The 27,833-nt window shown below is 40.4% G+C and overlaps 2 protein-coding genes across 5 annotated transcripts in view; both read right to left on the reverse strand.

The window, feature by feature from the left end:
• The window catches only part of LOC138974896 (zinc finger protein 892-like), an 86,789-nt gene that overhangs the window by 51,959 nt on the left and 6,997 nt on the right, over positions 1-27,833 (reverse strand). For 3 of the 4 annotated variants that reach the window (XM_070347614.1, XM_070347613.1, XM_070347612.1), the window contains exon 2: positions 15,896-16,894. In XM_070347614.1, the coding sequence (XP_070203715.1) occupies positions 15,896-16,894 (999 nt within the window). Of the gene's footprint in view, positions 1-22; positions 73-836; positions 1,059-15,895; positions 16,895-27,833 lie in introns of all 4 variants that reach the window. The other variant, XR_011458441.1, reaches the window with a different exon arrangement.
• LOC138974430 (gastrula zinc finger protein XlCGF46.1-like) lies at positions 4,103-7,924 on the reverse strand. The gene is made up of 4 exons (XM_070347145.1): positions 7,738-7,924; positions 6,550-6,843; positions 5,854-5,903; positions 4,103-5,009 (listed from the first exon to the last, which is right to left on the reverse strand). The coding sequence occupies exons 1-4, from the start codon at positions 7,922-7,924 to the stop codon at positions 4,218-4,220; spliced, it is 1,323 nt and encodes a 440-aa protein (XP_070203246.1). The 3' UTR covers positions 4,103-4,217.

The raw sequence follows: 27,833 nt of genomic DNA on the forward strand, positions 1-27,833 counted from the left end.
GTTTTGATTCCGAAGAACATACCAGCTTTTTCTCTGCCATCATCTCTTCCAGGCGAAGAATATAGAACTTTTCTGTAACAGACAGGTGCAACAGTTAAAATTTAAAAAAACAACTCTTAATTGGCTACTTGCATAATTCAAACAATCAAGATACAAAAAAAATATGCATTCAAAATATTTGGGAAACATTTTTAAAGGGGTTTACTTGGTGACATTCAAGAATCTTCCTCAAACTGTGGGTTGCTCCCCCTGGGGTAGTGTGCAGAGCATTAATGTGCAATAGATTTTTTCTATTTTTCTTCCATATGATGATCGACTGAGGCTTTTGTTTCTTCGTTTCTTCAAAGCAAATAACTGCACTCAGGGGTTTCAGCTACAGATAAAAGAATAAAAAAACAAGAAAGGTAGGTTGTTGGAACGTTTGTTATTGACAAACAACAAACGTTCCAACAACCTACCTTTCTTGGTTTTTTTATTCTGAATTTTGGAACGTTGGCAGTCTCTTTGTATTTGGATGTACAGATAAAAGAGCCTGCACCAAGTTGAATGGCAAAATCCTTTCTTAAATAACAATACTTCATAATAGTAATAATATTTTGATGACACAAATCCTACTAAAATAGTACTGTACTATGAGTGAATTACCCATCAAGTCTGGCTGTGGGTGGGAGCACAGAGAAGCCAGGGTAAGATTAAGAAGACAGGCCTAAAAGTAAAAGGTGAAGTATGAGTGAATTACCCATCAAGTCTGGCTGTGGGTGGGAGCACAGAGAAGCCAGGGACCAGTGCATTAAGATTAAGAAGACAGACCTAAAGGTGAAGTATGAGTGAATTACCCATCAAGTCTGACTGTGGGTGAGAGCGCTTGACGTGTGCCAGGTAAGTCTTGTGGTCAGCAAAGGTGGAGTGACACACCGGACACCAGTACAGCTCCCCCTTCACCGCTGTGGTCAGCATCCTCACCAACCCTTTTCTTTCCACTCCACTGTCCGCTGTTCTGTGTATTTCCACTCCACTGTCCGCTGTTCTGTGTATCGCCACTGTCTTGGCCTCTGGCTCTGTAAAGTCAAAACAGCAGCTATGTCAGTTTTGTGCTTCCGTTGTATCTATAGATTCTATGTCATGTGTGTGTTGTTATGATCATACACGTACACAGCTTCAAGTATAAGTAACAAGTTGTTATGATCATACATGTATACAGCTTCAAGTATAAGTAACAAGTTGTTATGATCATACGTATGTATACAGCTTCAAGTATAACAGTTTATAAGTAACAAGCACATGAAACTTTGGTGTAACATTCCTTTCTCAAATGTTACTGTCTGCATGGACAGAGATCTCATTGTAAATGGGTGCGAGATCAAGCCAAACTTGGGCAATTCATATCTTGCAAGAACTGACCAAGTAATGCTATGCTGTTGACACATTTTAACTACTCCCATTCACACAGATCATAATACATGTAATTGGTTTTGTTTTTTACAACATTCTTATGTCAACTTTCTTCAGCTCAGAAACTTATTGTGTTGAAGTTAAGAATGGTTTTACCAACAGAGATTCTGTAAAGCAAGACAAGACTGGGGGGAAATTCACTGCATGAAACACTGAATAGACGATTAGTGCTGAGTGAAAAAGTTTCATCAGAACATCTTCTTCATCCACCACAAGAAAATGCAGGAAACCATATAGCAAAGAGCAGTTTCTCTAAAGTGTCAGTCACAGAAGATAATCACAGATTATAATAACACTTCAGACAAACATCACAAGGACAAAGACAATACAACATTATCATGACAATATTTACCTTTTCCCAATACTTTATCAGGGAATGCTTTCCTCTTTCACAGTATAACGGCACATGTTGTGAAAACGCGACAACACATGTATCGGAGTCGTAAAAGATATGTACAGGTCTCCCCGATCAAATCTTACAATGATGAAAAAAAAAGTGAACCCACTCTATGTTTGTGATTACTGTATGGGAAAAACAAATAATCTACAAATACCAGCCTGAGCCATTTCATTAAGTTGATTAACCTTCATAAAACACATGATCACGTCTCATCAGCGTTAGCACTTGCAAGCATGTGTGTGTGTGTTTGTGTATGCGCATGCACTTGTCAGAGTGAGAGACAGACACTGAGACAGACAAGAGTTCTCATAAGTCTTTTTTTTTATTTTTTTTTTTTAACTTTTGTGGATAATCTTTCTGTTTGTTGTGTGTAATACTGAACAATTTTGTAGAAAGTCATCTCTTCACAATATTCCCCTGTCAGTAACTACTGTTCAGAAGAACAGGTCTGGAGTCCAATTCTTTTTGTTGCAGTTTCCCAGGCATGCAAGTAAAGTCTGGGTATGTCTGTGGTTTGAGGGGGAAAGCACAGGAAAGTGTGTACATGTTGACAGCACAACACACATGCAGCAAAAAAACATGCAGGCAAGGGTGAGACTTACCATTTCTTCATGTTGAACGCCTGCAACTGACAGCTGGTTCCCCGAGGGACCAAGTCTTGCCACAAGGCACCAACATCTCGCTTGGGCTTTTTTCTATCCTTTGGTCTTTTGACTTCTTACGTGCACAATGGCTGGTCTCTCTTGGGCTCAGCTAACTTCCACCATGCACAATGGCTGGTCTCTCTTGGGCTCAGCTAACTTCCACCATGCACAATGGTTGGTTGTTTGTTTTGCATGAAATATGAAGAGAGTTCGCTTTGCTGGTACAATGATGCTACAAGTACAAGAGCAAACTACTTCCAATGCCTTTCTGACATAAAATGAGGAGTCCCATTATGTGTCAATCAACCCATCCTAGTATTCTTTCAACTGTGTGCAAGGCCATTCCTTCAATCTTCATAACTCTTCCAACAGACCTGTGTTCATGGCCTGTCATACATTTTCCAATAATTCGTCAAACTGTATGATCAGTCATGAATACATTTTCCGTAACCCTTCTAAGTGTGTACAGGGCCAGTTATACATTTTCCGTAATCCTTCAAAGTGTGTACAATACCAGTCGTATATTTTCCGTAAATCTTCCAACTGTGCACAAGGCCAGTCATACAATTTCAGTCATTCTTCCAGCTCTGTACAAGACCTGTCATATAGTTTCCATAAGTCAAGATGACATTGCTGAAGGTTTAGATAGAGGGGTGGACGAAGCTGAAATACATTGTAATGTCCATTTCAACTGCTCTCTCTCGTGCTCCTGGATCTTAAATCCATGTCTTCTCTTGTTAACACTGAGACTGTTCTGTGCAAAGGCTGATTCACAAGTGTGACAGAAATATTGCTTTTTTCTGATTAACTTTGAGGTTGCATCGTCTGGTGAATTTCAAATTGCGCAGTGTGTGGGAAGGCTTCTCATTCAGCCCCATAATGAATGTTCAATTGCTGGTCCACAATACGCTCCATCATGAATGTTCAATTGCTGGTCCAGAATACGCTCCATGATGAATGTTCAATTGCTGGTCCACAATACGCTCCATGATGAATGTTCCATTGCTGGTCCACAATACGCTCCATGATGAATGTTCCATTGCTGGTCCACAATACGCTCCATGATGAATGTTCAATTGCTGGTCCACAATACGCTCCATGATGAATGTTCAATTGCTGGTCCACAATACGCTCCATGATGAATGTTCAATTGCTGGTCCACAATACGCTCCATGATGAATGTTCCATTGCTGGTCCACAATACGCTCCATAATGAATGTTCCATTGCTGGTCCACAATACGCTCCATAATGAATGTTCAATTGCTGGTCCACAATACGCTCCATAATGAATGTTCCATTGCTGGTCCACAATACGCTCCATAATGAATGTTCAATTGCTGGTCCACAATACGCTCCATAATGAATGTTCCATTGCTGGTCCACAATACGCTCCATAATGAATGTTCAATTGCTGGTCCACAATACGCTCCATAATGAATGTTCAATTGCTGGTCCACAATACGCTCCATAATGAATGTTCCATTGCTGGTCCACAATACGCTCCATGATGAATGTTCAATTGCTGGTCCACAATACGCTCCATGATGAATGTTCAATTGTTGGTCCACAATACGCTCCATCATGAATGTTCAATTGCTGGTCCAGAATACGCTCCATCAAGGATTATGTTGTTGCAGACAGGGCAGGGACACTTCTTTCACTTATATTTGCTGTCAATATATTGACATTCATCCTTCTGGGAGAACAAAAATATGGTTAACTACATTCCATCTAAGCTGACTTGCGTTTCAGCTAGAATTGTGCAAGGGGAACCACCCTCCTGTTGAAGATTCCTCCTTGGTTTCTGGATCTCAATTCCATGCTTCCTCATGTGGACATTCAGACTGTTCTTCTGGGCAAAAGCTGCTTCACAGACCTCACACCTGTATGGCTTTTCACCAGTGTGTATCCGCTGGTGTACCTTGAGACAATACTGGGTGACGAATGTGCGACTACATTGACTGCATGTGAAGTCAGCACCTCTGCTGTGGCTCAGGTTGTGCTGATACAACATTCTCCTGGATAGAAACGCCTTGCCGCACACCTGGCAGGCAAACCTTCTGGATCTATGGATCCTGTCAAGGTGATCTTCCAAGCCACCGATACTCAAGTACGAACTGCCACAGGTGTCGCACAGATATTTCTTACGGTTGGGACTGTGGGTCTTGATGTGTTTTCGAAGATACCTCACGTGGGTGAAAGAGGCGTTGCAAATGTGACAAAGATGCTGCTTGCCGAGGGCTTTGTGGACGGTGCTCTGGTGAAACCACAAGCACGAATAATCGCTGAAATGTTTGCCACAGGTGTTGCACAATGAAGACAGTCCTGGTTGGGAAGACAAGGCTTTGACAATCTGCCTGTGGGCCTCAAAGCCATCTGATGCCAAAGTAAGACAGGTGAAGGCGTTGTCCTGCGTGACACGCAGGTGAGCCGCCATGGGGTACAGAGACTCGCACACCTGGAAACACTTGAGGCACTGGTAGTAGGTCAGTTCTGATCCCGCCTCATACACCTGCACACATAATACAGGCTCTGTACACTCCATGTCAGTCTTGATCAAAAGACGCTGTTCAATCAATAAAATGTGTTTACATGTCCCAGCAGTTCTTACGCTATTTCATACTTCTGAAAACATGTCAATGACAATACCATTGCAAATAAAAAGTAGGTTGAACAAAGCTTGAGTGTACACAAAAGGCAAACAGTTTTCAGAACCAGCCTTATTCTGGAGAAAGGTTTTTGGCAGAGCCTTGGCTCTCACATAACGAAAAATAGAAGCTTGATTAGGCCAATAAAAAAAAAAGTCTGTTTACGGTAACATAGGCAAAAAAAATAGGGTCGGTAGGTCGGGATTTTTTTTCCCTCCAAAAAAACATATTTTTAAGTTATTTTGCCAAAAAACAAAGACCCCCCCCCCCCCCCCCCCCCCCCCCCATGCCAAAAAAAGTCAAGGGTCGCGCGAAAAAATAGGGTTGGTCGGGATACCGTAAACGGACTTTGTTTTCCCCCCTTTTTTTGTGCCTTACACACATGCAGCTTTGACTTTTGCATCAGATTTTTTAGCCAGTCACATGTGTATTATTACAAACAAAAGCAGCACAATTGAACATGTCACTTTCTAAAGACACTTGGTGAAGTCAGCATCTTTCTGATCATCATAGATTATACTGGGGGAAATATGTAGCAATCGTACAATCTTCTTCCATCATAAATATGACAACTCAAAATCTAACACTAGAGTTTTCTTTAGTTTGCATCACTTGCACTACATTGACCAATGAAATATAATGCTGGTACATGTAGTGGTATGCGTGATTGCATCTTTACTCTAGTATCAATGACAAACCACTACGTACCAGCTTTTTCATGGCTATAGCATCCTTGAGAGGAAGAGGGTAGAGCTTTCCTGCAACACAAAAACACAATTACATCAACAACACACAAAAATGCAACACACTAACACAATGTTAAAACTTATCTTCAGAGTTATTCACATTTGTAAAAATGACACTATCGACTACTGGCACATTTTGTTTTAGCTTTTACTCTTAGCTTCTTACTCTTTTGTATAAAACAAACCAACAATTAAGGTTAGGTCAGGGAACGTTTAATTATAGACACAACAAAACGTTCACATTTTCCGCAAAAAATAAAAACGAAAACAAAAGTGCATGTTTCATTTTGTCTATACAGTGGAACCCCCCTTTTAAGACTTCCACAAATCTGAGATTATACGGTCTTAAAAAGGAGGGAGTCTTAAAATGGGGGTAATTTTACAGAGGCTATGAACAGAAAGTCTGAGAAAACAAGGTCTTAAAAAGGAGGGAGTCTTAAATTTTGGGGTCTTAAAAGGGGGGTTCCACTGTAATGAAATCTCCCAAAAGCTATAAAATAAAATTTGACTGAAAAAGGTTCTGAGGTGACTAGCCACATCAGCTTGCAATACTCACTAAAACTTCTGACTTTCTCCTAAGCAACCTGTAAATACTCTCTAGTCCTGAATACAGTTTAAGCACAGCGCTTGAACGTTGAGACTTTGTTGAGGTGCTTACCTTCCATCCCCTTGGTGGAATGATAGTGTCGGATGTGTGCAGTGTAGCGCTTGAGGTCAGAGAGAGCAGTGAGACAGGCCGGACACCAGTACAGCTCTCTGTCCACTCCCAGTGTCAGCATCTTGACCAGGCCTGTGGTCTCAAGGTCCAGGCTGCCTTCTTCACACATCACCCCTCTCCACTCCTTGGCCTTCATGTGCTTGTTCATCTCTAAGTGCAGTGACTTTGACTGACTTTCTGCCTGTCCCTCTCTGCTTACTTCCGACCTCACCGTTTCTTCCTGGCCTTCGGGCTCTGGAATTTCGCAAAGAAAAAAGTAAGATTTTTCCTTCCCTGAAAGTAAAATGCATTTGAACCTTGAACTAGTCAGAAAGTAGTTTCTAAAACAGAATTGAACAGCAGAAAATTATAGCTGCAAAGAGAATTTTGATATTTTTTTGTTAAGTTATAAATCTTTTCAATCAGAGAATGATTATCCAGGACATTTAAAAATAGTCAATAATATGCTTACCCTAAATACTTGTAATGATCCAAAGGCATGATGTAACTCAAACAAGGGGTAACAAACCCAACATGAACAACTAAATACAGAAACAAAAACAAACCAAACGTAACAATAACAAGCAAATGAGAAAAATAATGAGTACATGTACTGTTAATGATGAGAGCCTTGACAAACTCTCCACAAAAAGATGACACATGACTGGCATTCTAAACATTATATGTTTGCTATTTTGCTCGTTTCCGCAGTCCAACAATATTTACAAATATCCCTTCACAATTACCAAACCCACTGTGAATCATACAGTTCAACTTACGAAACTAAAAAACCAAAAACAGCATTAATCCTCCAGGTTTCTACTTCAATCTCCCTACCACTCAGAATCTAGGTTTCTCATACTTTCTTTTCATACACTGATAGTATACAGACTTCCACTATCTATGAGTATGAGTCTTTATATGCCAGGCCTGTATGTATACCCTTGCCCATTCTTATCTATGAGGCTAAATAAGTGTAGTAAGAGTGGTCCTTTACCCTCTGTTGTCAGCACAGGGTTGAAGGCACCAAGACAAAACCAGCATCTTCCCTCACAGCAATGCAGGGGGGGCACCAATGCTAGTACAGCTCTCTCACCAGCATCTTCCATCATTTCCACTGATTAACCCTTCTTCTGCCATCATCTCAACCTCTGACCATTTCTGTATCCATGGTCTCATGCTGGTCTTCTTTGCCTGTGGTCTTCTTTTGTAACCTCTCTGGCCATTTCTTTGCCCGACTGGTCTGAGTGATACTGGTCTTCTTGTGTAACCTCTCTGGCCATTTCTTTGCCCGACTGGTCTGATACTGGTCTTCTTTTGTAACCTCTCTAGCCATTTCTTTGCCCGACTGGTCTGATACTGGTCTTCTTTTTTAACCTCTCTGGCCATTTCTTTCCCAGGCTGGTCTGATACTGGTCTTCGTTTGTAACCTCTCTGTCCAATTGGTCTCATTCTGGTCATTTCTGTGCCTGTGCCTGTGGTTTCATACTTACTTACTGCCCGTTATGCCAGTTGGCATGTAGGGCAGCAGTGGTTTCATACTGGTCTTCTGTTATTCTCTCTGTCCATTTCTTTGCCGGTGTGCTCATACATGTCTTATTTCTACCTCTCTGTAAAATGTCTTTGCCCATGGTCTGAAAGTGGTCTTCAGTTTTAACTTCTCTTCTCATGTCTTTGCCCAAGGTCTCATAGTCATACTGGTCTTCTGAAAGTTTATCAACACCAATGGTCAGCTTAATGCAAAGATCAATCACAGGTACACATATTAAGCAACTAGATGCACTTTTCAGTACAGTTTGAGTTTCATAGCTAAAATGACAGAGAGCTCTGCATTCACCCAAACATCTGCAACACATTGCTGATTTATTTCCACTACATCCGGGAGCTTGTCATCAAAGCTGTTATCCTAGGTTTTGTCCTGCTATCGTGAGCTGCTGCTAACTGTTCCACGAAAACTAAAACAGCACATCAGGCAATAAGAACTGTCAATCTGAATGCAACTTAAAAAAGTAGATTTCTTTGAAAAGCAGAGGCAAAAGCTTTTTTTGTTTGTTTGTTTGTTTGCTTAACGCCCAGCCGACCACGAAGGGCCATATCAGGGCGGTACTGCTTTGACATATAACGTGCGAGAGGCAAAAGCACTGATTAGTGTTCAAACCCAAATTAAAAGCATCACGGCAGGTCTTAGACTTAGAGGCTGTATAATTCACACAGTCACAGACACCGACACTTAAAACCAAATGATCCAGAAAATATTGCCTACCTTTCCCCAAGTTTGTTTGTGAAGAGCTGTCCTTCCACGAAAACCAAATCGCTCCAAAACAATGCGCATCAACAATTTCGAACCGTTCAAAACTTCAAATCAGAATTGATACACGTTGTAAGTGCATTCTCAAAGCTTGACTTCTCAGTCACTGTATGTGTGATTGAAGTAGGGAGAGTCATTCGTACCAGGGAGCCCGGGCATGTGCTGAATTGCATGCAGATCTTTTCCACGTCTATACTACAAAGCGTGCACATGTGTGTGTGTCACTGTGTGTGTGTTATTGTGTGTCACTGTGTATACATGTGTGTGTGTGTCATTGTTAAGTGTGTGTGTGTAACTGTGTCAGGAGATGAAATATAAGAAACTTATTTTCTGCACACAGAAGTTATACTTTTGCGTTTTGTTGTGTTTTCTGTTTAATTTTAAAAATTATGGTGATTTCCGTCATCAAACGGTAGGTAAACCAAGTGACAAAGAGCATTTCAACACTAAGACAAGAGTTATCTCTCTCTCCTAGGCCGATTTGACATCTGAAATGATGCTGCTACTTTCTTTTATTTTAGAGTATTAGTACTACTGAATACACATTTTTACTATGTGTTCAAGTGCTAGGATTATAAGTTTGTGTAGCTAAACAAAACTATTGAAAAAAAGGGTAAAAACAGTGTTATACAAAAAGCACCAAGGGTAGTCCAGCAAGTACAACAAAAAAGTTTTGTACCTGTCAAGGTAAGCGAGTGGACATGAAGGTGGTAGAGGGGAACTTGGTAACCTGTCTGCTGTGGTCAGCCCCTGGCACTATGACAGGAGGAACCGCATTGCACACCTCTTGTCAGCTATGGAGCACACATGGTTTGGGTCTCATTTTGCTTTTTACTGGTATCTCACTTGATTTTCCCCCCATCTGTCTGTCTAGAAAAAAGACAAGAGATTCACTGAACTGAACTAACCAAAGTGTAATGTTAACCGTGTTTATTTGTACTACTGCAAGATTGACTCTTCATTTTCAGATTCAAATAGACACAATCTTCAAGGGGCTACTTTCCCTAGTCATTTTTCAAACAACAAACCAACATATTCAAACTTTAATTTTTTTTAAATAATTTTTTGCTTGGATCTTAAACACACATTTTCAGTAAAAGATTAAACATTTTATTTATGACATGTAGGTATTCTGTATTTCTGTAAAAAATTGACGCTAAATGCAGACTAGAGTATGAAGGAAAACGATCTGTACTGCACGAATAAAATGACAGGAGGAAAAGTATCTTTCTTTCAAAAATCTAAATCTTTGTCAATGCCGATGTTCAACAGCGAGCAGGAAAGGTAGCCCAATAAACCTGAACAATTACAGATACTGCAACTGCAAGTGTTTGTATACAGGTACTTACCCATAGAACTTGAAGTTGAAAAAAGTTTGTAACTGTTAGCACTCAATCTTCCTTCACAAACGAAGGAAGCAAGAACACTGCTGCCAATGAACTCCAATGATGCTCTGTTTCAATGTAAATTGAAGTAATGGTGAAGTAATTCAAATATTTAAATCGCTTCAAAAGCAACCAGTCCTGATAAAAAGTACACAAAATCTACATGCACTCACAGTCACACTAAACGAAAGAGAAGTGAATATTAAAACTCCCCTGATAGAGCCTTAGATATCGTATGTATGTACAATGTAAGTCACAAACTGCTACAAGTATAAGTGTAACAGAAAGAGCACAGTATCTTCAAAACAAAATAACATGGTAATGAAATCAAAAACAATAGGTTTTCCAAAAACAATCATCAACATGAAGTTTTCACAAATGCCTACAAATGGGTCAATACATGTGCATTTTACATGCAAATATGTGAATAAATGCACACATGTACACAAAATCCTCAGTCTGAAAAAAAAGCAAGCAACAAGAGCTGGAGAGAGAAAAAACACAATACATTTCATTTATTACAAACACATTAATTACCATTATGTTACCAAAAACATTACTTGAACACAGAAAAACCCAGTGTTGGGAACATTTTTATTGTCATAAAAACAGTACAGAGGCACATATTCCTTGCAAAATGCAATACCCAAAATTATCTTCAATAACCAATAAAATATTTCTCTTCTTCACAATGGAGCGCAACTAAACCAGGCAAAGCAGAGCGTTTTCATTTACAGTTTATACAGTTTGTGGTGCTGCTGATAGTATGTGTTAGTGCCTTATTTGTGTTTGTGCTCTTGTTCAATATTGAATAAACTGCTGTGTGTCCGATTGTGATGAATGCAACTGTGAGCAGTGGTGGAAACTGAACTGGACGAACTTCAGGACGCCACAAAACAACCACAAACACAGTGACAAAAAGTTTCTGTACCGACACATACACACACAAGCTCACAGACAGACATATACACACTGTTGCACACTAGAGAACAGCTGAACGATGGATAATGAACCATGTTAATGAGAACAAACAAAAAATAATCAGACATACACGAATGAGTAAGATGAGAAAGCAAAGGCGATGATATGAACAACAGCAAAAAATTGTTTTGAAACAATAAGTCAATAGAATGCATGCTCCTGTGCAATTGAAAACTGGAAAGTGAACAACAAACACAAATAACAAGGTGCATGTATTTGGAGATAACTGTAATCCTTTGCATTACGGCGCATAACCATTTTATTTGCTATTTGTATTCACTATGTTCCTCTTTAATAGAATCTTTTAATTCGTAATTCATGCAAAGCAAACTGTATGTGTTTTACCAATGAACACTGTCACTAGGGAGGAGAGTCATTCTTTTAAACAGAATAAAACAGCTAATTTCAATACATTTGTCTCTCAAGTAAACTAGGACAACAAATAAAAACAAAATTACGAAAGAAGAAGTTGTGGTTACCTTATTAACAAATGAACATGGCCAAAATAGTACAAGAAGGTTGGTTGACAAAACATTTTTTCCCAGATCATGACAGTAATGTCCCTTGTTATGTTATCGGCTTCCAGAATTTTCAGAACTACACCGACTTTTTCCCCTGCTGTATGTTTTGCCGGCTTATAAAATTTATTTATTGATCTTGATGTTTTTTGTTTACACTTTGAAAAAAGTTACAATGTCAGCTGCATACAAATTAAAACAGGTTGATTGGGTTACCATATTCAGAATTGTTCTACACCCTTTTTTTTTAATAAATGTGAGCACATGCCCACAACACATTTTAGTTTATACTTTTCAGTGGTACTGGTACAGTGGTAGTTTAAATATCAACTTCCCTAATTTAATAAGGTAATAATAATGAATTACAACTCTAGTTACTGATTATCTTTAGTCGTTTTTGTTCACAATACACCATGATAGGCATACTGAAGTGTATTTTACAATTCCCTAGTACAACAGACTCCTAAAATAATTAACCAAACAAAACTGCAATCACTGGACTACTAAAAACAGTTAAATATAGATCACCTCTAACTTCTAAGTAAATTCCAATTCAGAGTCAGTACAACACAAACTCTTATTTAGTTGACACTGCCAATCCCATAGAGTAAGCAACAATACATTCACTACCTTTCACATTCACTAACTAGTCTCCTAGTCGTACGGTAGTACTGTACCTCTCACTCACTTTTGTCATGAATGTACAGCTTTAACTTGCACTAGCTACAGTGTTCTTCTAGTTTATTACAAGCTAAAGATAAGTGTCAGTCATGACTCAATAAATCAAAAAACAAAACAAAACGCTTTTGTCAATAATTAAATGCTCCAATAACCTCCAATTCTTGTTTTTTGATTTTGAATGTTGGAACGTTAGCAGTCTATCTGTGTTTGGATGTCTTCAATAAATCAATTAAAACAAGCTGCAGGTACAATTTTGTCAGTTGGTTACACGGATAAGAAGCACGCCTCACAATCAAAGGATTACAGTCACCGTGTTATGAATGCATGAACTTTAGGAAGAATCACCAAGGGTACAAACTGACTCATTTTTTCACTCACCTTCATCATGGGCAAAGTAGATCATAGGTTGCACATTTCAAACAGTGCAATTCTATTACATCTTTATAATCTCCACTATGACTGTTTCAACTTGAATCATTCCAAAAAGTACTACACAGTCACAACTTCGAGTACTACAGATTGCTTTTGAGCACAGAGCAAGAACTTGACCAAAGTCTTTCATCTGATTCTGCGTAAACAAATGTCCATTTTAATCAGTCAAACTTTCCACGAAGTCTAATGTTACTGTTAGAAACATTTACTTCCACATTAGAACAGCACTACTCGAGTGTAGACACAAAAGGACACACTAATTCTGAAAAGCAAAACAAATCATTTGTCTCCATTCCCTGATCTCTCTTGGACTGAACGAGCAATCAGTTGTGATGCTCCAAGAAGCAGCGTGAGCCTTTTGTATCAAATTTCAAACCTCTGTTCTATGGCCTGGTCAAAACTTAACATCACCAGGGATGGCCAAATCTCACAATTTTAACTCGCCAGCCAGGCGAGTAACTTCAAGAAAGTCACTAGCCCGGCAGAAATGTTGCTGGCCCGGTACATAGCACAGTTGATCTGCAGTGTTTGTATGGCTTTAAAACCCGATATTACAACCAAAAGGTTCGCATTTGACCGGAATTTTCATTGGCCAACCGGGCGTGTTGCCAGGCGGTTTCTACTAGCCCGGCGCATTTTTTACTCGCCCCTGGCGACTGGGCGAACGATTTGGCCATCCCTGATCACTAATGCTATTGCGGCTGTATTTCTCACACTCGCAGTCTGACAACGTTAAGACTTTGATCTCTGTCTGTCACAGTTCACACTTTCATGACCCCGAAAATCAGCTGAATTATTTGAAATGAAATACTTCCACAGATCTCTGATGCATCAACAAGAATCCCTCTCTGCTGGAAGTAAAACACTCACACAGATCTCTAACACTAATGACAATCCCTGACTGCTGGAAGTAAAACACTTGCACAGATCTCTAACACTAATGACAATCCCTGACTGCAATTAAAGCCCACCCCTGGCATAATCAGCCGTCCAGTACAGCTGCAAATAATCCTTCTGGATCTAGCATTTCAATTAGTGTCAAAACAGTCAAGTCTGAACCTAATGTGAAGCAGCAAGTTTGTTGTGAGGCTTTTTCCTGCAGACCATTCAGTTGACTTTTTGCAACTTCACCAACAATGCTTCCCCAAGGCCTTCAACTTCAGTATACATTGAATGATTCAATGAGTCTTCCTCCCCCAGGCCTTCAACTTCAGTATACATTGAATGATTCAATGAGTCTTCCTCCCCCAGGCCTTCAACTTCAGTATACATTGAATGATTCAACGAGTCTTCCTCCCCAAGGCCTTCAACTTCAGTATACATTGAATGATTCAATGAATCTTCCTCCCCAAGGCCTTCAACTTCAGTATACATTGAATGATTCAATGAATCTTCCTCCCCAAGGCCTTCAACTTCAGTATACATTGAATGATTCAATGAGTCTTCCTCCCCCAGGCCTTCAACTTCAGTATACATTGAATGATGCAATGAGTCTTCCTCCCCCAGGCCTTCAACTTCAGTATACATTGAATGATTCAATGAGTCTTCCTCCCCCAGGCCTTCAACTTCAGTATACATTGAATGATTCAATGAGTCTTCCTCCCCCAGGCCTTCAACTTCAGTATACATTGAATGATTCAATGAGTCTTCCTCCCCAAGGCCTTCAACTTCAGTATACATTGAATGATTCAATGAATCTTCCTCCCCAAGGCCTTCAACTTCAGTATACATTGAATGATTCAATGAGTCTTCCTCCCCCAGGCCTTCAACTTCAGTATACATTGAATGATTCAATGAGTCTTCCTCCCCAAGGCCTTCAACTTCAGTATACATTGAATGATTCAATGAATCTTCCTCCCCAAGGCCTTCAACTTCAGTATACATTGAATAATTCAATGAGTCTTCCTCCCCCAGGCCTTCAACTTCAGTATACATTGAATGATTCAATGAGTCTTCCTCCCCCCAAAATACTCAATTTCATCTTCCTTCCACAAATTTACTCTATTTCATCTTCCTCAGTCCTGCCATATAAATACTCCATCTCATCTTCCTGACATACAAAATACTCCATCTCATCTTCCTGCCACAAACATACTCCATCTCATCTTCCTGCCACAAACATACTCCATCTCATCTTCCTGCCACAAACATACTCCATCTCATCTTCCTGCCACAAACATACTCAGTTTCATCTTCTGGCCACAAAAATACTCCATTTCATCTTCCTGACATACAAAATACTCCATTTCATCTTCTTGCCACAAGTACTCCACAATCGATTTCAATTTTCATATTCCATATTGAATCTTCCTACCACTATCATCTCAGTGCCACTAAACTACTCTATTCATCTCCCAACCACAAACAACTGTCCAATTCACAACATGACATGTTGCAACTGCTTGTCGAGAACTAATACTGTGGACTGACTGTGACTCAGAAGAATGGCAGGTTTGACTAAAGCCCTTATTCCCCCAGAGCGCCAAATACCAACTGCTTAAGCAGTATCAAATGCAGATCCCTGAAACATGTGCTCTACACAATGATATACAGATATCTTTTTCCATTTCTACTGGCTTTCTGCAATGTTCGAGCATTTATAATTTCCAAAAACTTGCAGTAGTTACTTTGCTACCATTTTTTCAAGTTTGAAATTGCAAGTTACCATCCATGCCATGGGGGTAAATGGGTTAAAACCAAACATCAAATGAATACAACTCTTGACAGCCAGTGCATTGAGCCCTCCTTATGACAAGAAAACCTAGACAAACTGAACAGCTTACATCCACAACGCCATGACTTTTTAACCAGCTCACAACCAAATGCAAGACAAAATTCTCTTGTAGTTGTACCCCAAAAGACAACATACAAGTGTAGCAGAAAAAAAACACCTATTCATAGGGTTGATGACCGATTGTAATACGGGTGAGAAGTTATGGGGATGAGGCCAGGGGGGAGTCAGTGTGTACCATTGGGTGGCAAGAACAAGGAACTGGTCCTACCTTTCATCTCCTGGTTGTGCACCCTCTTCATGTGGACGTTGTAGCCCTTGACACTGGTAAACTCCTTGCTGCAAGTGGTGCATCGCGGTACTTCCTTGCCCTCCGCTTTCACACGCTTCTTTTTGGGAGAAGATTTTTCTTCTTTTGTTTTATGTTCTGCACTTCTTCTCGTTCGCTTTGTCTTTTCTGGGGTCCCTCTGGGACGACCTCGTTTTCTCTTGGGCCGTGAGCCAGCTTCTTCCTCCCTGTAATCATCATCATCTTCATGCCAAGAATCATCACTGTTCTTATTCTTGCCTGTGGCAGACTCTGTTTCTGTCTCTGAGGACGACCAGTCCATGGGGTCCATGTCTTGCTCCCCACTCTGGTCATCATCCTGCTTCTCCTCCTCCTCCACCACTTTCTTTGGCGTCTCCTCTTTCTCCTTCTTGATCTTCACCTTCAGTTTCACAGGGGGCTTCTTCTTGACCGCGATCTTAGCGGCCTTCTTGGCTCGAGCACTTTTAGGTCCACGTAGCAGAGACTTTTTCTTAGGCGCAGGGGAAGGTTTAGGCTTGGGCTTGGACTTAGAAACAGGCACATATTCTTCATCATCGTCATCCATGTCATCGTCCTCGTCATCATCTTCATCCTCATTTTCTACATCGTCGGGCAAGGTATTGTCATTGTCTTCATCGTCATCATCCCCAGGAGGGAGAGGCACAGGGCGGAATCCAGGTTCAGGGGTGAAGGAGGAAGGAGCAGTGGAGGGCGGCGGAGCTTTCTGGAATGGAGCGGTGCTGTCTGAGGAAGCTGCCTTGGTGGAGGGACCAGTGGCAGTGGCTGTGGAGGCAGGGGTGGAGGAGGGTGGTGGTGGCAAACTGAGAGCAGATGATGTGTTCTGCATGTCCTCTGTGACGGGGACGATGAGCGATGTGTCGTCTGGGGGAGGCACCGGAATATCCAGCAGGGCCAGGAAACTCAGAATGCGTGATGCCCCAGCCCCATACATCAGCAGATCTGTAACATTATAAACAAGGTTAAAAGAGTTTGTCAGACGCATTCTTTCTTTATTTGGTGTTTAACGTCGTTTTCAACCACGAAGGTTATATCGCGACGGGGGAAGGGGGGAGATGGGATAGAGCCACTTGTCAATTGTTTCTTGTTCACAAAAGCACAAATCAAAAATTTGCTCCAGGGGCTTGCAACGTAGTACAATATATTACCTTACTGGGAGAATTCAAGTTTCCAGTACAAAGGACTTAACATTTCTTACATACTTTGTCAGACGCAAAAATGCATACCAATCCAAGCAACCTATTAAACTGATGTATTGATGTTTATATCAGTTAACTTAACCTTCACCGGATCACACTTTGGGCAACACAGTCCAGATGATGTGGGTTGTGTACGACTCATATTTTCCAAAGATAGATTCAACATAAAAAGTATGGTTCGTACACGACCTTTGCCATCCGAATAAGAATGAGTGAGTAATGAGAGATTGATTTTATACGCTCCGCTTGGCACACCGAAGAAGAAAAGTGATGTGCTTGTTGTTATTAACCTTCACTGGATCACGCTTTGCACTACACAGTCTAGATGATACTTTCCAAAGATGGGTTCAACATAAAAAGTATGGGTTGTACACGACCTACACCATTCGAATAGGAATAAACGTTTCGCCGCCTCTTTGCAGAGTACCGGTCGTACACGACCCTGCCATCCGAATAAGGATTAACAGCGTAAAATTCCTTACGTAATTCCATATGGGTCGTCCATGACCCACATCATCCAGGCTGTGTAGTTCAAATTATGGCATCGTTTATTTGTTTGTTTACAAAGATAATCTTTCAAAAGTTGGGCAATAGGAAGGTCGTATGGTGATCGGAGATTACATGAAGTCTCAATTAAAAACTGCAAATAGTTTCAGAAATAAATATGATTTTGTGAGGCTCAGGGTTGTCCACGACCCACGGTGAAGGTTTAAGACCAAAAAACATTTTATCTAAGTTTCTGATTCCTAAATGAGTAAATCTAACCTATTTTTTTCTCCTGACATAACTTTTTTCATCCTTCAAAAACAAAAACAAGAAGAGCAAACGCTCGATCGAGTCACTTTCGCAGTTCTGAATATTATATGAGGCATCAGATGGACAGGAAGAAATTGCTATTCACAACACAATGAGTCACGTTCACATAAAATTTGAGCCCGGTCACTTTTATAGTTTCCGAGAAAAGCCCAACGTTAAGTTGTGTGTTGCCGAACAGAAAAGGCTAGTTATCTCCCTTGTTTTTCTGATAACGTTCGTAAAAGGCTACAGATGTAAATACTTTGATGTAAAGAATAATCCTACAAAGTTTCAATCACATCCGATGAACTTTGTCAAAGATATAAAATGTCTAATTTTTCCTTTGACGCTGACCTGTGACCTTGAAAAAGGTCAACGAAACCATCGTTAAAGTGTAGAGGTCATTGGAGGTCACGACTAAACAAAATATGAGCCCGATCGCTTTGATAGTTTCCGAGAAAAGTCCAACGTTAAGGTGGTACGGACAGACTAACACTGACCGATTACATAGTCACTTTTTCTCAAGTGACTCAAAAACACAGATTTTGCAGTCTCATTGTGTTTAATTCTGTGCGTGTGTGTCACTGTGTGTGTGTGTCTGTGTGTGTTTGTGTGTGCGTGTGTGTGTTATCTGCCTGTTTTCAAATGGGAGCAAAAATGGTATTTATAACGAACCCAAATCCCTACGGAAAATCAAAGACTTAACAGTTAACTGCACAACAGTTGCCTCCCCTGTCAAAAAAATTAAAACCTCCCAAACTCCCAATAAACAAGAAGAGCAAACGCTCGATCGAGTCACTTTCGCAGTTCTGAATATTATATGAGGCATCAGATGGACAGGAAGAAATTGCTATTCACAACACAATGAGTCACGTTCACATAAAATTTGAGCCCGGTCACTTTTATAGTTTCCGAGAAAAGCCCAACGTTAAGTTGTGTGTTGCCGAACAGAAAAGGCTAGTTATCTCCCTTGTTTTTCTGATAACGTTCGTAAAAGGCTACAGATGTAAATACTTTGATGTAAAGAATAATCCTACAAAGTTTCAATCACATCCGATGAACTTTGTCAAAGATATAAAGTGTCTAATTTTTCCTTTGACGCTGACCTGTGACCTTGAAAAAGGTCAAAGGTCAACGAAACCATCGTTAAAGTGTAGAGGTCATTGGAGGTCACGACTAAACAAAATATGAGCCCGATCGCTTTGATAGTTTCCGAGAAAAGATATAAAATGTCTAATTTTTCCTTTGACGCTGACCTGTGACCTTGAAAAAGGTCAAAGGTCAACGAAACCATCGTTAAAGTGTAGAGGTCATTGGAGGTCACGCCTAAACAAAATATGAGCCCGATCGCTTTGATAGTTTCCGAGAAAAGTCCAACGTTAAGGTGGTGTCTACGGATGGCCGGACGGCCGGACGGCCGGCCGGCCGGACAGACTAACACTGACCGATTACATAGAGTCACTTTTTCTCAAGTGACTCAAAAAAATGACATTTGGAGCAAAACTAAGGTGAATGTCGCAACACAGAAACAAAATGCTTGAACCACTTTCGGTTCCTGTGCGACAGACATGAATCTGCACTGTTTGGCCTTTCCTGCCGGCAAAACCCGTCTGACCCAAAATAACTACACAAAACACAATTCGTCAGAGTTTGCTGTATTTGTTGAAAGTTTCTGTTGCGTTCAGATTACCCATTTTAAGTACTTGATGAATGTCAAACATCGACGATCAGAGGATACGAGAACTTCTTGGCTACTTTGTTGCCGCTAAACTTCGCGCGTTGAGAAACTGTTGCACTCGATATCTTTCCGACGCTACATTGTCGCCAACCGCGGTGTGTAAGTTTGTGACAAAGCTTTGCAGGCTCGACAATTTAGTAAAAACCATCTTCAGTCAGGAAACGACGCCATGAGTTTCACCAAATGATATGATTCTGGTGTTTTCTGTGAATATTTGGCTGTGATTCAAAGGACTATTTTCTTGTTCGAACTTCCTGTGCACCAAAGAGCTAAAAATAGCCGTGATGTGTCAAAAGTCATGGAGCACATTGCTGTCCGATGTTCGCGCGTCGAGTTTGGATACGATGCATTACGACATTCAGAATTTTTTGTTCGAAGCCGGTAACTTCAAATTCAGCGTGAGTTTTTGCAAAGATGTGTTGCTACGTCCAAGACTGAACTCCTGACTGTCGATTGCAGTAATTTGTTGGTGTTTGCATGTTTGCATTTAGCCATGAGACTGAACATATTGTTGATCACGAAAGTCGTGTAACGCTTCGGCGATCCGGAAACGGACGAACTTCGCACACAAAAACAACACCAACGTATAGAAACCTTTTTTTATTGACATACAACAATGCTTTAATGTCTCAGGAATAGATTCAGATGAAAAAAGTCGTGGTAGAAATAATTTTAATTTACTTTTTCATGATTTCAAATGTGTCACCTCTACTCACTCTCACTGGACCACCATTTCTGAGAATGACCCATATCTACAATCATATAGAACGATATTTTGACAAAAGACTACAGTTAAATTTCAATTCATTTTTGTAACAAGGATAAAGGAATTTCAACCGCATATTCATTAATCCTTATTTCAAAAATGAATTTAAAATCAACTGTAGTCTTTAGTCAAAATGTCGTTCTATATGATTGTAGACACAAGCCATATGTATCCTTGTGCCAAATATTATGCCTTTGCGATGTATTATGTTACTGTAAAACAGTTTCCTACAAATCCAATGTGGCGGCTGTTTCCATAGCAACGGCAGTCTGTGCCCATTAGTATTCACATTTTTTTCAGAAAACTAGGTTATTCCATGTATTCTCCAAGTTTTATTTTACTGCCGCACATTGCCTTAAGAACTTTACAGATCTTTGCACTTGTCTCTGCGAAGCATGGTAACACTAACATAGTTTCAGCCCTGAAATTGAACTAGCCATAGGAATTGTTTTTACTAATACTAGCCAACGTAACAACGGGCTTGAACCAAAAATAAGTCACTGACCACAACTTGCACACTGAGTTATGCATAAATTTACTGAACTTTCATAATTTGAACAAAGCCACACATCCATGCTACCCAGACATAAAAAATTAACAAATAAACGTTTTGCCTTTTGAGGGTGGGAAGAAACCCGTGTAAACAATGGATGCAACAGTTTTTCCTTGCTTTCTTTCAATACATGTTGAGGCAAAATGATTCACACAAAATTAAATAAAATTATGCAAGTTGCTTACCAGCAAAATATTACTGTACCCACTTCAAATTTGGCATATGGTCAGGAATCTGTCAAGGTGTCCAAATGCAAAAATCCTGTTCTGAATACTTTTATTACTTTTTATTTTATTCTGTTTTTAAATGACTACAATATATTATATAAACAATACAGTTATGAAGTATTCCTCATGCAGATTCTCTCCATACCAAAATTATGTCTGTCAGTCGTCTGGATGCTGAGAAAATTGACTTTGTTCAAGAAAAAAAGCACCTTTTTGGGCACACAAGGCGTTACGCGAAACGCATGGTACATTGGGTATTGAATAACCAAGTTACTGATAAGGGTATCATCTCAATCTAATTTTTAATAGGTCTAGAAATGGATGGAGAAACATATGTTAGATTAATGAAAGTTTGATCTGAACATAGGTTTTGGATTTTGAGCGTTCTTTTTCAGCTGGTCTGTATGTTACATTTGGTGTAAATAATCATGAAACAAGAAGGGCAAAGCCCATACGACTCACATGCTTGACCTTTACATGACCTTGACCTTCAGCTAAACCTAGCAATGACATACACTAAGAACTGCTTTACACATTTTTCCTACCAAAATACATGTGACCTTGACCCAAGGTCAAGGTCATCCAAGGTCATGCAACACAAAGCTGTTAATTCAAGACATAGGAAGTACAATGGTGCTTATTGGCTCTTTCTACCATGAGATATGGTCACTTTTAGTGGTTCACTACCTTATTTTGGTCACATTTCATAAGGGTCAAAGTGACCTTGACCTTGATCATATGTGACCAAATGTGTCTCATGATGAAAGCATAACATGTGCCCCACATAATTTTTAAGTTTGAAACAGTAATCTTCCATAGTTCAGGGTCAAGGTGACTTCAAAATATGTATACAATCCAACTTTGAAGAGCTCCTGTGACCTTGACCTTGAAGCAAGGTAAACCAAACTGGTATCAAAAGATGGGGCTTACTTTGCCCTATATATCATATATAGGTGAGGTATTCAATCTCAAAAACTTCAGAGAAAATGGGAAAAATGTGAAAAATAACTGTATTTTAGACAACATTTATGGCCCCTGCGACCTTGACCTTGAAGCAAGGTCAAGATGCTATGTATGTTTTTTGGGGCCTTGTCATCATACACCATCTTGCCAAATTTGGTACTGATAGACTGAATAGTGTCCAAGAAATATCCAACGTTAAAGTTTTCCGGGCGGACGGCCGGCCGGACGGACGGACGACTCGGGTGAGTATATATACTCACTTTTGCTTCGCATGCGAGTCAAAAATATCCTCATATGTGCGATGTCCGACGTGGATGTGAGGCCCTGACATACACACACTCACTAAATAGAGAAGGATAATCTGCTATAGCAAGTGTTCCAGGGCATCGGTATCTGAAAGTTTGTTACTTTATGTAGCCGACTGGTACAGAATCAGTCTCTCAGGTATGGAGTAATTTCTTGTCTTAAAGATCAGATGTTTTGGGGTTTACAGTACTATGGGTCCTTTTAAAAGTAATTGTCAGTAAGTACTGGTGTCAGTACTGTCACATGAGTTTTTTTCTGACAGATTCCATGCGCCTGTGCCACAGTGAGTCTGGCCTCTTCTTTCGACTAGCGAAGATTCTTCTCAGCCGCTGTGTTAGTGGCATGTACTGTAGCTTATCGTCTCTACAATACAACAATGATTGCTAGACCCTAAAATTTCCCACGGCTAAAACCAGAAGGTTTTTTTTCTGACATATTTCGAGCTGGACAAAGCAGCATTTGTGAGTCGACAGATTCAATAGACTGTCCTACTCGTGTATTCATGTAGCAGACAACATCATCAGTTCAGGACTGAAATTAACGGTTTTCGCATATTTCAAGACAACTACGATGTAAACAGCATACGCGATGGCTTCAAAACATTCTTACCATGTAATCATAATTATTATCATAACACCTACCTCCCAGATGAATGCAGGCACATTGCGAGAAATAACATGCCAACTTTATTTGTTTGCGAATGAGGGAACGAACGTGTCACTTTGAGTCGTTTAACATCAGGGGACGCCACTCAGTTGCTTGGGGGTCGTTCATGTTTTGGGGAGCATAGAAGTTAGAACTCGGTATATGTTGTTTTTTTATACCAATAATTAATACATAAGTGAAACTGTATGCTAACGGGTACATTTCGCACAGCTGTAACTCATACTGTTAGTTGCTACTCGATGAAACGGTACAAAGGGTAATCAAATCGTAAAATGCATGGTCGGCGATGAAACCGTCAATACCCCAATACCCCCGGCCCCAAAATGTGCAAAGCCGACACACACACAAAAGTAGATCTACCTCGACCTGTCCACAATTGATCCAAACGCTGGCAGAAAAATGTGCCTTTTCAAACATTCTAATCTATTGTCAATACTGACAATATCGTTATTGAAACAATCACAGTGTGCTAAGAGATTTATAGAGCAAATCAATAATTATTGAACTCAGCGCTTTGTTCAATAATTCATTTTCTCAATTTGCTCTATAAATCTCTTAATCTTAGACTGTGATGTCTCAATAACTTAAATCATATGGAACAAAGCCATTTCAAATAAGTTTGTTGTTAATTTGAAGCCGTCAATTAAGGGCACAAGTAACTTGAGTAAGCCTCCCGTAAACCATCACAGATACTGTCAGGCTTTTGCACACAGTACAAACACCCTTTCATTTAAACACTCACCGCTTGAGAACATCCTAGGTGCCCTCCGTAAAGAGCGAGCAGTTTTCAAAGAATTTATTTTTGCGTGGTTTATCTTACCCCTGAGCCATCGTGAACCCGTGTGATCCAGTTTCCCTTTTTCACAATGTAGTCGTCAGTTAGTAATTTGAATGCGACTCGATGTGAGCTTATCTGCAATAGCACGTTATTATGTACCTCTGACAAAGCACGAAACAAACGGCTGTGGTTCACAAGAACTCTAGCGATGGCTTTTGACTGTTCAGAGGAACTGGCGATAGGCATAAACCGTCGTCTGCTACAAGAACCACGACCTTGCGTGACCCTGTTTCCGGGCTTTTCTTTTTTCAAACTTTCAAAACTTCGAATTGTACTCAGGGATCGCGTTAGGATTTTTCAAATTGTGTACGGCTTACGCAATGTCGGCCAAAAAACGCGTAAAGCAGAACCGATTTTGCGTCACACTATAGTATAACACAGTTAAATCATGACGATGTGCGAAAAAACGAGGACAACTTTCGCTGCATGCCGTTTTGAATCAAACACAGGCTTGAGCCAGGGTCCCCACTGGTTTTTAGAAACAAAATTCCATGATTTTTCCATGAGCCTCAATAACATTTTCCATGACTAGATCCACAGGTCGCCATTTCCGAACACGCTAACTTTTTAGGTCTTGTCACTGCCAGTTTTAACAATGGCTTGCTTTGCACTGAATTTGAGTCAGTTTTTACGCAGTGTCTCTTTGACAAGCAAGTCAAGCATTTGCTACGCAGTCAGATTATCGGTAATGTTTGCTGGTCCTGTCATTTCACTAAACTGGACCAGCCACTGTTTGTATCCATCTGCACTTTCGTAAATTCCGTTTCGTAACCGTCACTATGACTTGACGAACTGTCATTTTTTTCACCGCGATACACAGTTCAGCGTGAAGATCTTCCTCGGTAATTCGTTCCAATTCCGCATACTTTCTGTTGTCAAGAAACAACTCGAAAGAAAGTTTCAAACTCATCATCCTCCATCTTGCTTGTCGAAGCGCTAAAGTACTTTAACGATGCAAAAATAAAAGCAGAAAACTTCGACGAAACCGACTCAAATGCAGCGCAGACGACACGACAAGATAACAGAAGGCCGTGAGCCTCGCTTTGGCTCAAGTGCCGTTAAAAATACAGTTATTCTCGTATGCAAATACGAACGAGAAGTTGTTCATACGAACAAGCCTTGTGCTGGCGACGCAAATCGCCGCTGGCTGGCAAAGGGGGGGGGGGGAATTGCTGGGCGACGAAAATCGCCGCTGGCGTGCTAAAGGTTAATTTTTTTTCTTTCTTATTGTTGTTAAATTCCATGACTTTCCAGGCCTGGAAAATTAAAAATCAAATTCCATGACTTTCCAGGCCTGGAAAATTAAAAATCAAATTCCATGACTTTCCAGGTTTTCCATGACCTGTACGAACCCTGTTGAACTGAAAGCGTCTCTCAGCCTAGATTTGGCGCCACACACCCAGTGCATTTTGGGTGTCTCTCAGCCTAGATTTGGCACCACACACCCAGTGCATTTTGGGTGTATGTTCTGTTTCAGAAAACCGACCGGCGTTGCTTTGAGTCGCTTGCGACACTCTCTTATACCGAGAGCACGTCACCTCATTTTGTTTTATCCAAAACAGACTTTAGATTTGAACTCGCGCGCTTGTGCTATGTTTGATCCAGAACAGACTAGAGATTCTAAACTCGCGCGCGCGTGCTATAGTCCGATTCAGTATTGGGATGTGCTGCGGAGCATGCCGTTTTGAATTGAAGTTGTTTTGCGTACGCGTTACACATAAGCGCCGGGAAAATGCGTGGGCGGATTTTAAAACGCGTCAAATACGCAAAAAACATGCGTTAACGCGATCCCTGGTACTGATCTTGTCTTGATGAAAAAAGAATTCTTTTATGATTTGAGAATGTTTGTGTAACAAGTTCTCAATTTATTATAATTTAGATTTTAAAAGTTAGGTCTCGCGCCAAAACGCACCATGGTCCGATTGTCTGAGTTAATCCGCAAAATTAATTCTTTAAAATTTGCTCGCTCTCACTGAAAGGGTGTTTGTACTGTGTGTAAAAGCCTGACAGTATCTGTGATGGTTTACGGGAGGCTTACTGTGCCTTTAACAGTCGTTTGTTCATTTGCTTCATGAATTAATTGGTAAAATCATATTTTTCTCCCATGAAGGGAGGTAACTGTAATTTCATGTCATTTGTCCAGCCCTTCTTGCTTTCCATCTAGTGATTTTTGTTATTGTTATAAACGAGAAAAAAACCACAATCTTTCGTCAAAATAACAACAAGGACAAGTACATGTAGTAACTGTTACACTTTCACCCACAAGAGAGAGAGAGAGAGAGAGAGAGAGAGAGAGAGAGAGAGAGAGAGAGAGAGAGAGAGAGAGAGAGAGAGAGAGAGAGAGAGAGAGAGTCTTGTCTTATGGTTTTTTGTTTTTAAACTTAGCTGTTGGAACAAACTATAAAATAATGAGGTACATGCAACCCCAAATAAAAATTTTTTTAACAAGAAGAGCAAACGCTCGATCGAGTCACTTTCGCAGTTCTGAATATTATATGAGGCATCAGATGGACAGGAAGAAATTGCTATTCACAACACAATGAGTCACGTTCACATAAAATTTGAGCCCGGTCACTTTTATAGTTTCCGAGAAAAGCCCAACGTTAAGTTGTGTGTTGCCGAACAGAAAAGGCTAGTTATCTCCCTTGTTTTTCTGATAACGTTCGTAAAAGGCTACAGATGTAAATACTTTGATGTAAAGAATAATCCTACAAAGTTTCAATCACATCCGATGAACTTTGTCAAAGATATAAAATGTCTAATTTTTCCTTTGACGCTGACCTGTGACCTTGAAAAAGGTCAAAGGTCAACGAAACCATCGTTAAAGTGTAGAGGTCATTGGAGGTCACGACTAAACAAAATATGAGCCCGATCGCTTTGATAGTTTCCGAGAAAAGTCCAACGTTAAGGTGGTGTCTACGGACGGCCGGCCGGCCGGACAGACTAACACTGACCGATTACATAGAGTCACTTTTTCTCAAGTGACTCAAAAAGAGAAGAAATGACGACATAAAGAGAGAACAGTCAATAGACGAATGTACGACCACAATGTAGGTCACCTGAAATGTCCTATTGAAATTTGCGAAGCCGGTCAAATGTCCTATTCATGTTGATTAAGTCAGGACAATTGTCCATTAGCACTAATTTGTAGCAACATCCCTGATCATAGTGCAGTCACATTTCAAAAACTGTACATGAGTTGAGTTTCTGAAATAATCTACCTGAAGTGCACTTCAGCATAGAGTTTCCCCAAGCTGTTTGATGCTAACTGTACTTCAGTAGAGTTTCCCAGCGCGGTTGACTTTGATAATAACTGTACTTCAGTAGAGTTTGCCAGCGCGGTTTGATGATAACTGTACTTCAGTAGAGTTTCCCCACGCGGTTTGATGCTAACTGTACTTCAGTCGAGTCTCCCAGTGCGGTTTGATGCTAACTATACTTCAGTAGAGTTTCCCAGCGCGGTTTGATGCTAGAGTTTCCCCACGCCGTTTGATGATAACTGTACTTCAGTAGAGTTTCCAAGCGCGGTTTGATGCTAACTGTACTTCAGTAGAGTTTCCCAGCGCGGTTTGATGCTAACTGTACCTCAGTAGAGTTTCCCAGCGCGGTTTGATGCTAACTGTACTTCAGAAAGGTTTCCCAGCGCGGTTTGATGCTAACTGTACTTCAGTAGAGTTTCCCAGCGCGGTTTGATGCTAACTGTACTGGAGTAGAGTTTTCCAGCGCGGTTTGATGCTAACTGTACTGGAGTAGAGTTTCCCAGCGCGGTTTGATGCTAACTATACTTCAGTAGAGTTTCCCCACGCCGTTTGATGCTAACTGTACTTCAG

The sequence above is a fragment of the Littorina saxatilis genome, linkage group LG8, assembly GCF_037325665.1.
Source record: "Littorina saxatilis isolate snail1 linkage group LG8, US_GU_Lsax_2.0, whole genome shotgun sequence".
In the NCBI taxonomy this organism is placed as follows: domain Eukaryota; kingdom Metazoa; phylum Mollusca; class Gastropoda; order Littorinimorpha; family Littorinidae; genus Littorina; species Littorina saxatilis.

Coding starts and splice junctions, on each gene's coding strand:
- LOC138974430 (XM_070347145.1), bottom strand. CDS start 7,924: ATGGCTAGAGAGGTTACAAAAGAAGACCAGTATCAGACCAGTCGGGCA. Junction 5,904..6,549: donor TTCCACCAAGGGGATGGAAG/GTAAGCACCTCA, acceptor TTTGTGTTGCAG/GAAAGCTCTACCCTCTTCCT. Junction 5,010..5,853: donor CTATAGCCATGAAAAAGCTG/GTACGTAGTGGT, acceptor TTATGTGTGCAG/GTGTATGAGGCGGGATCAGA.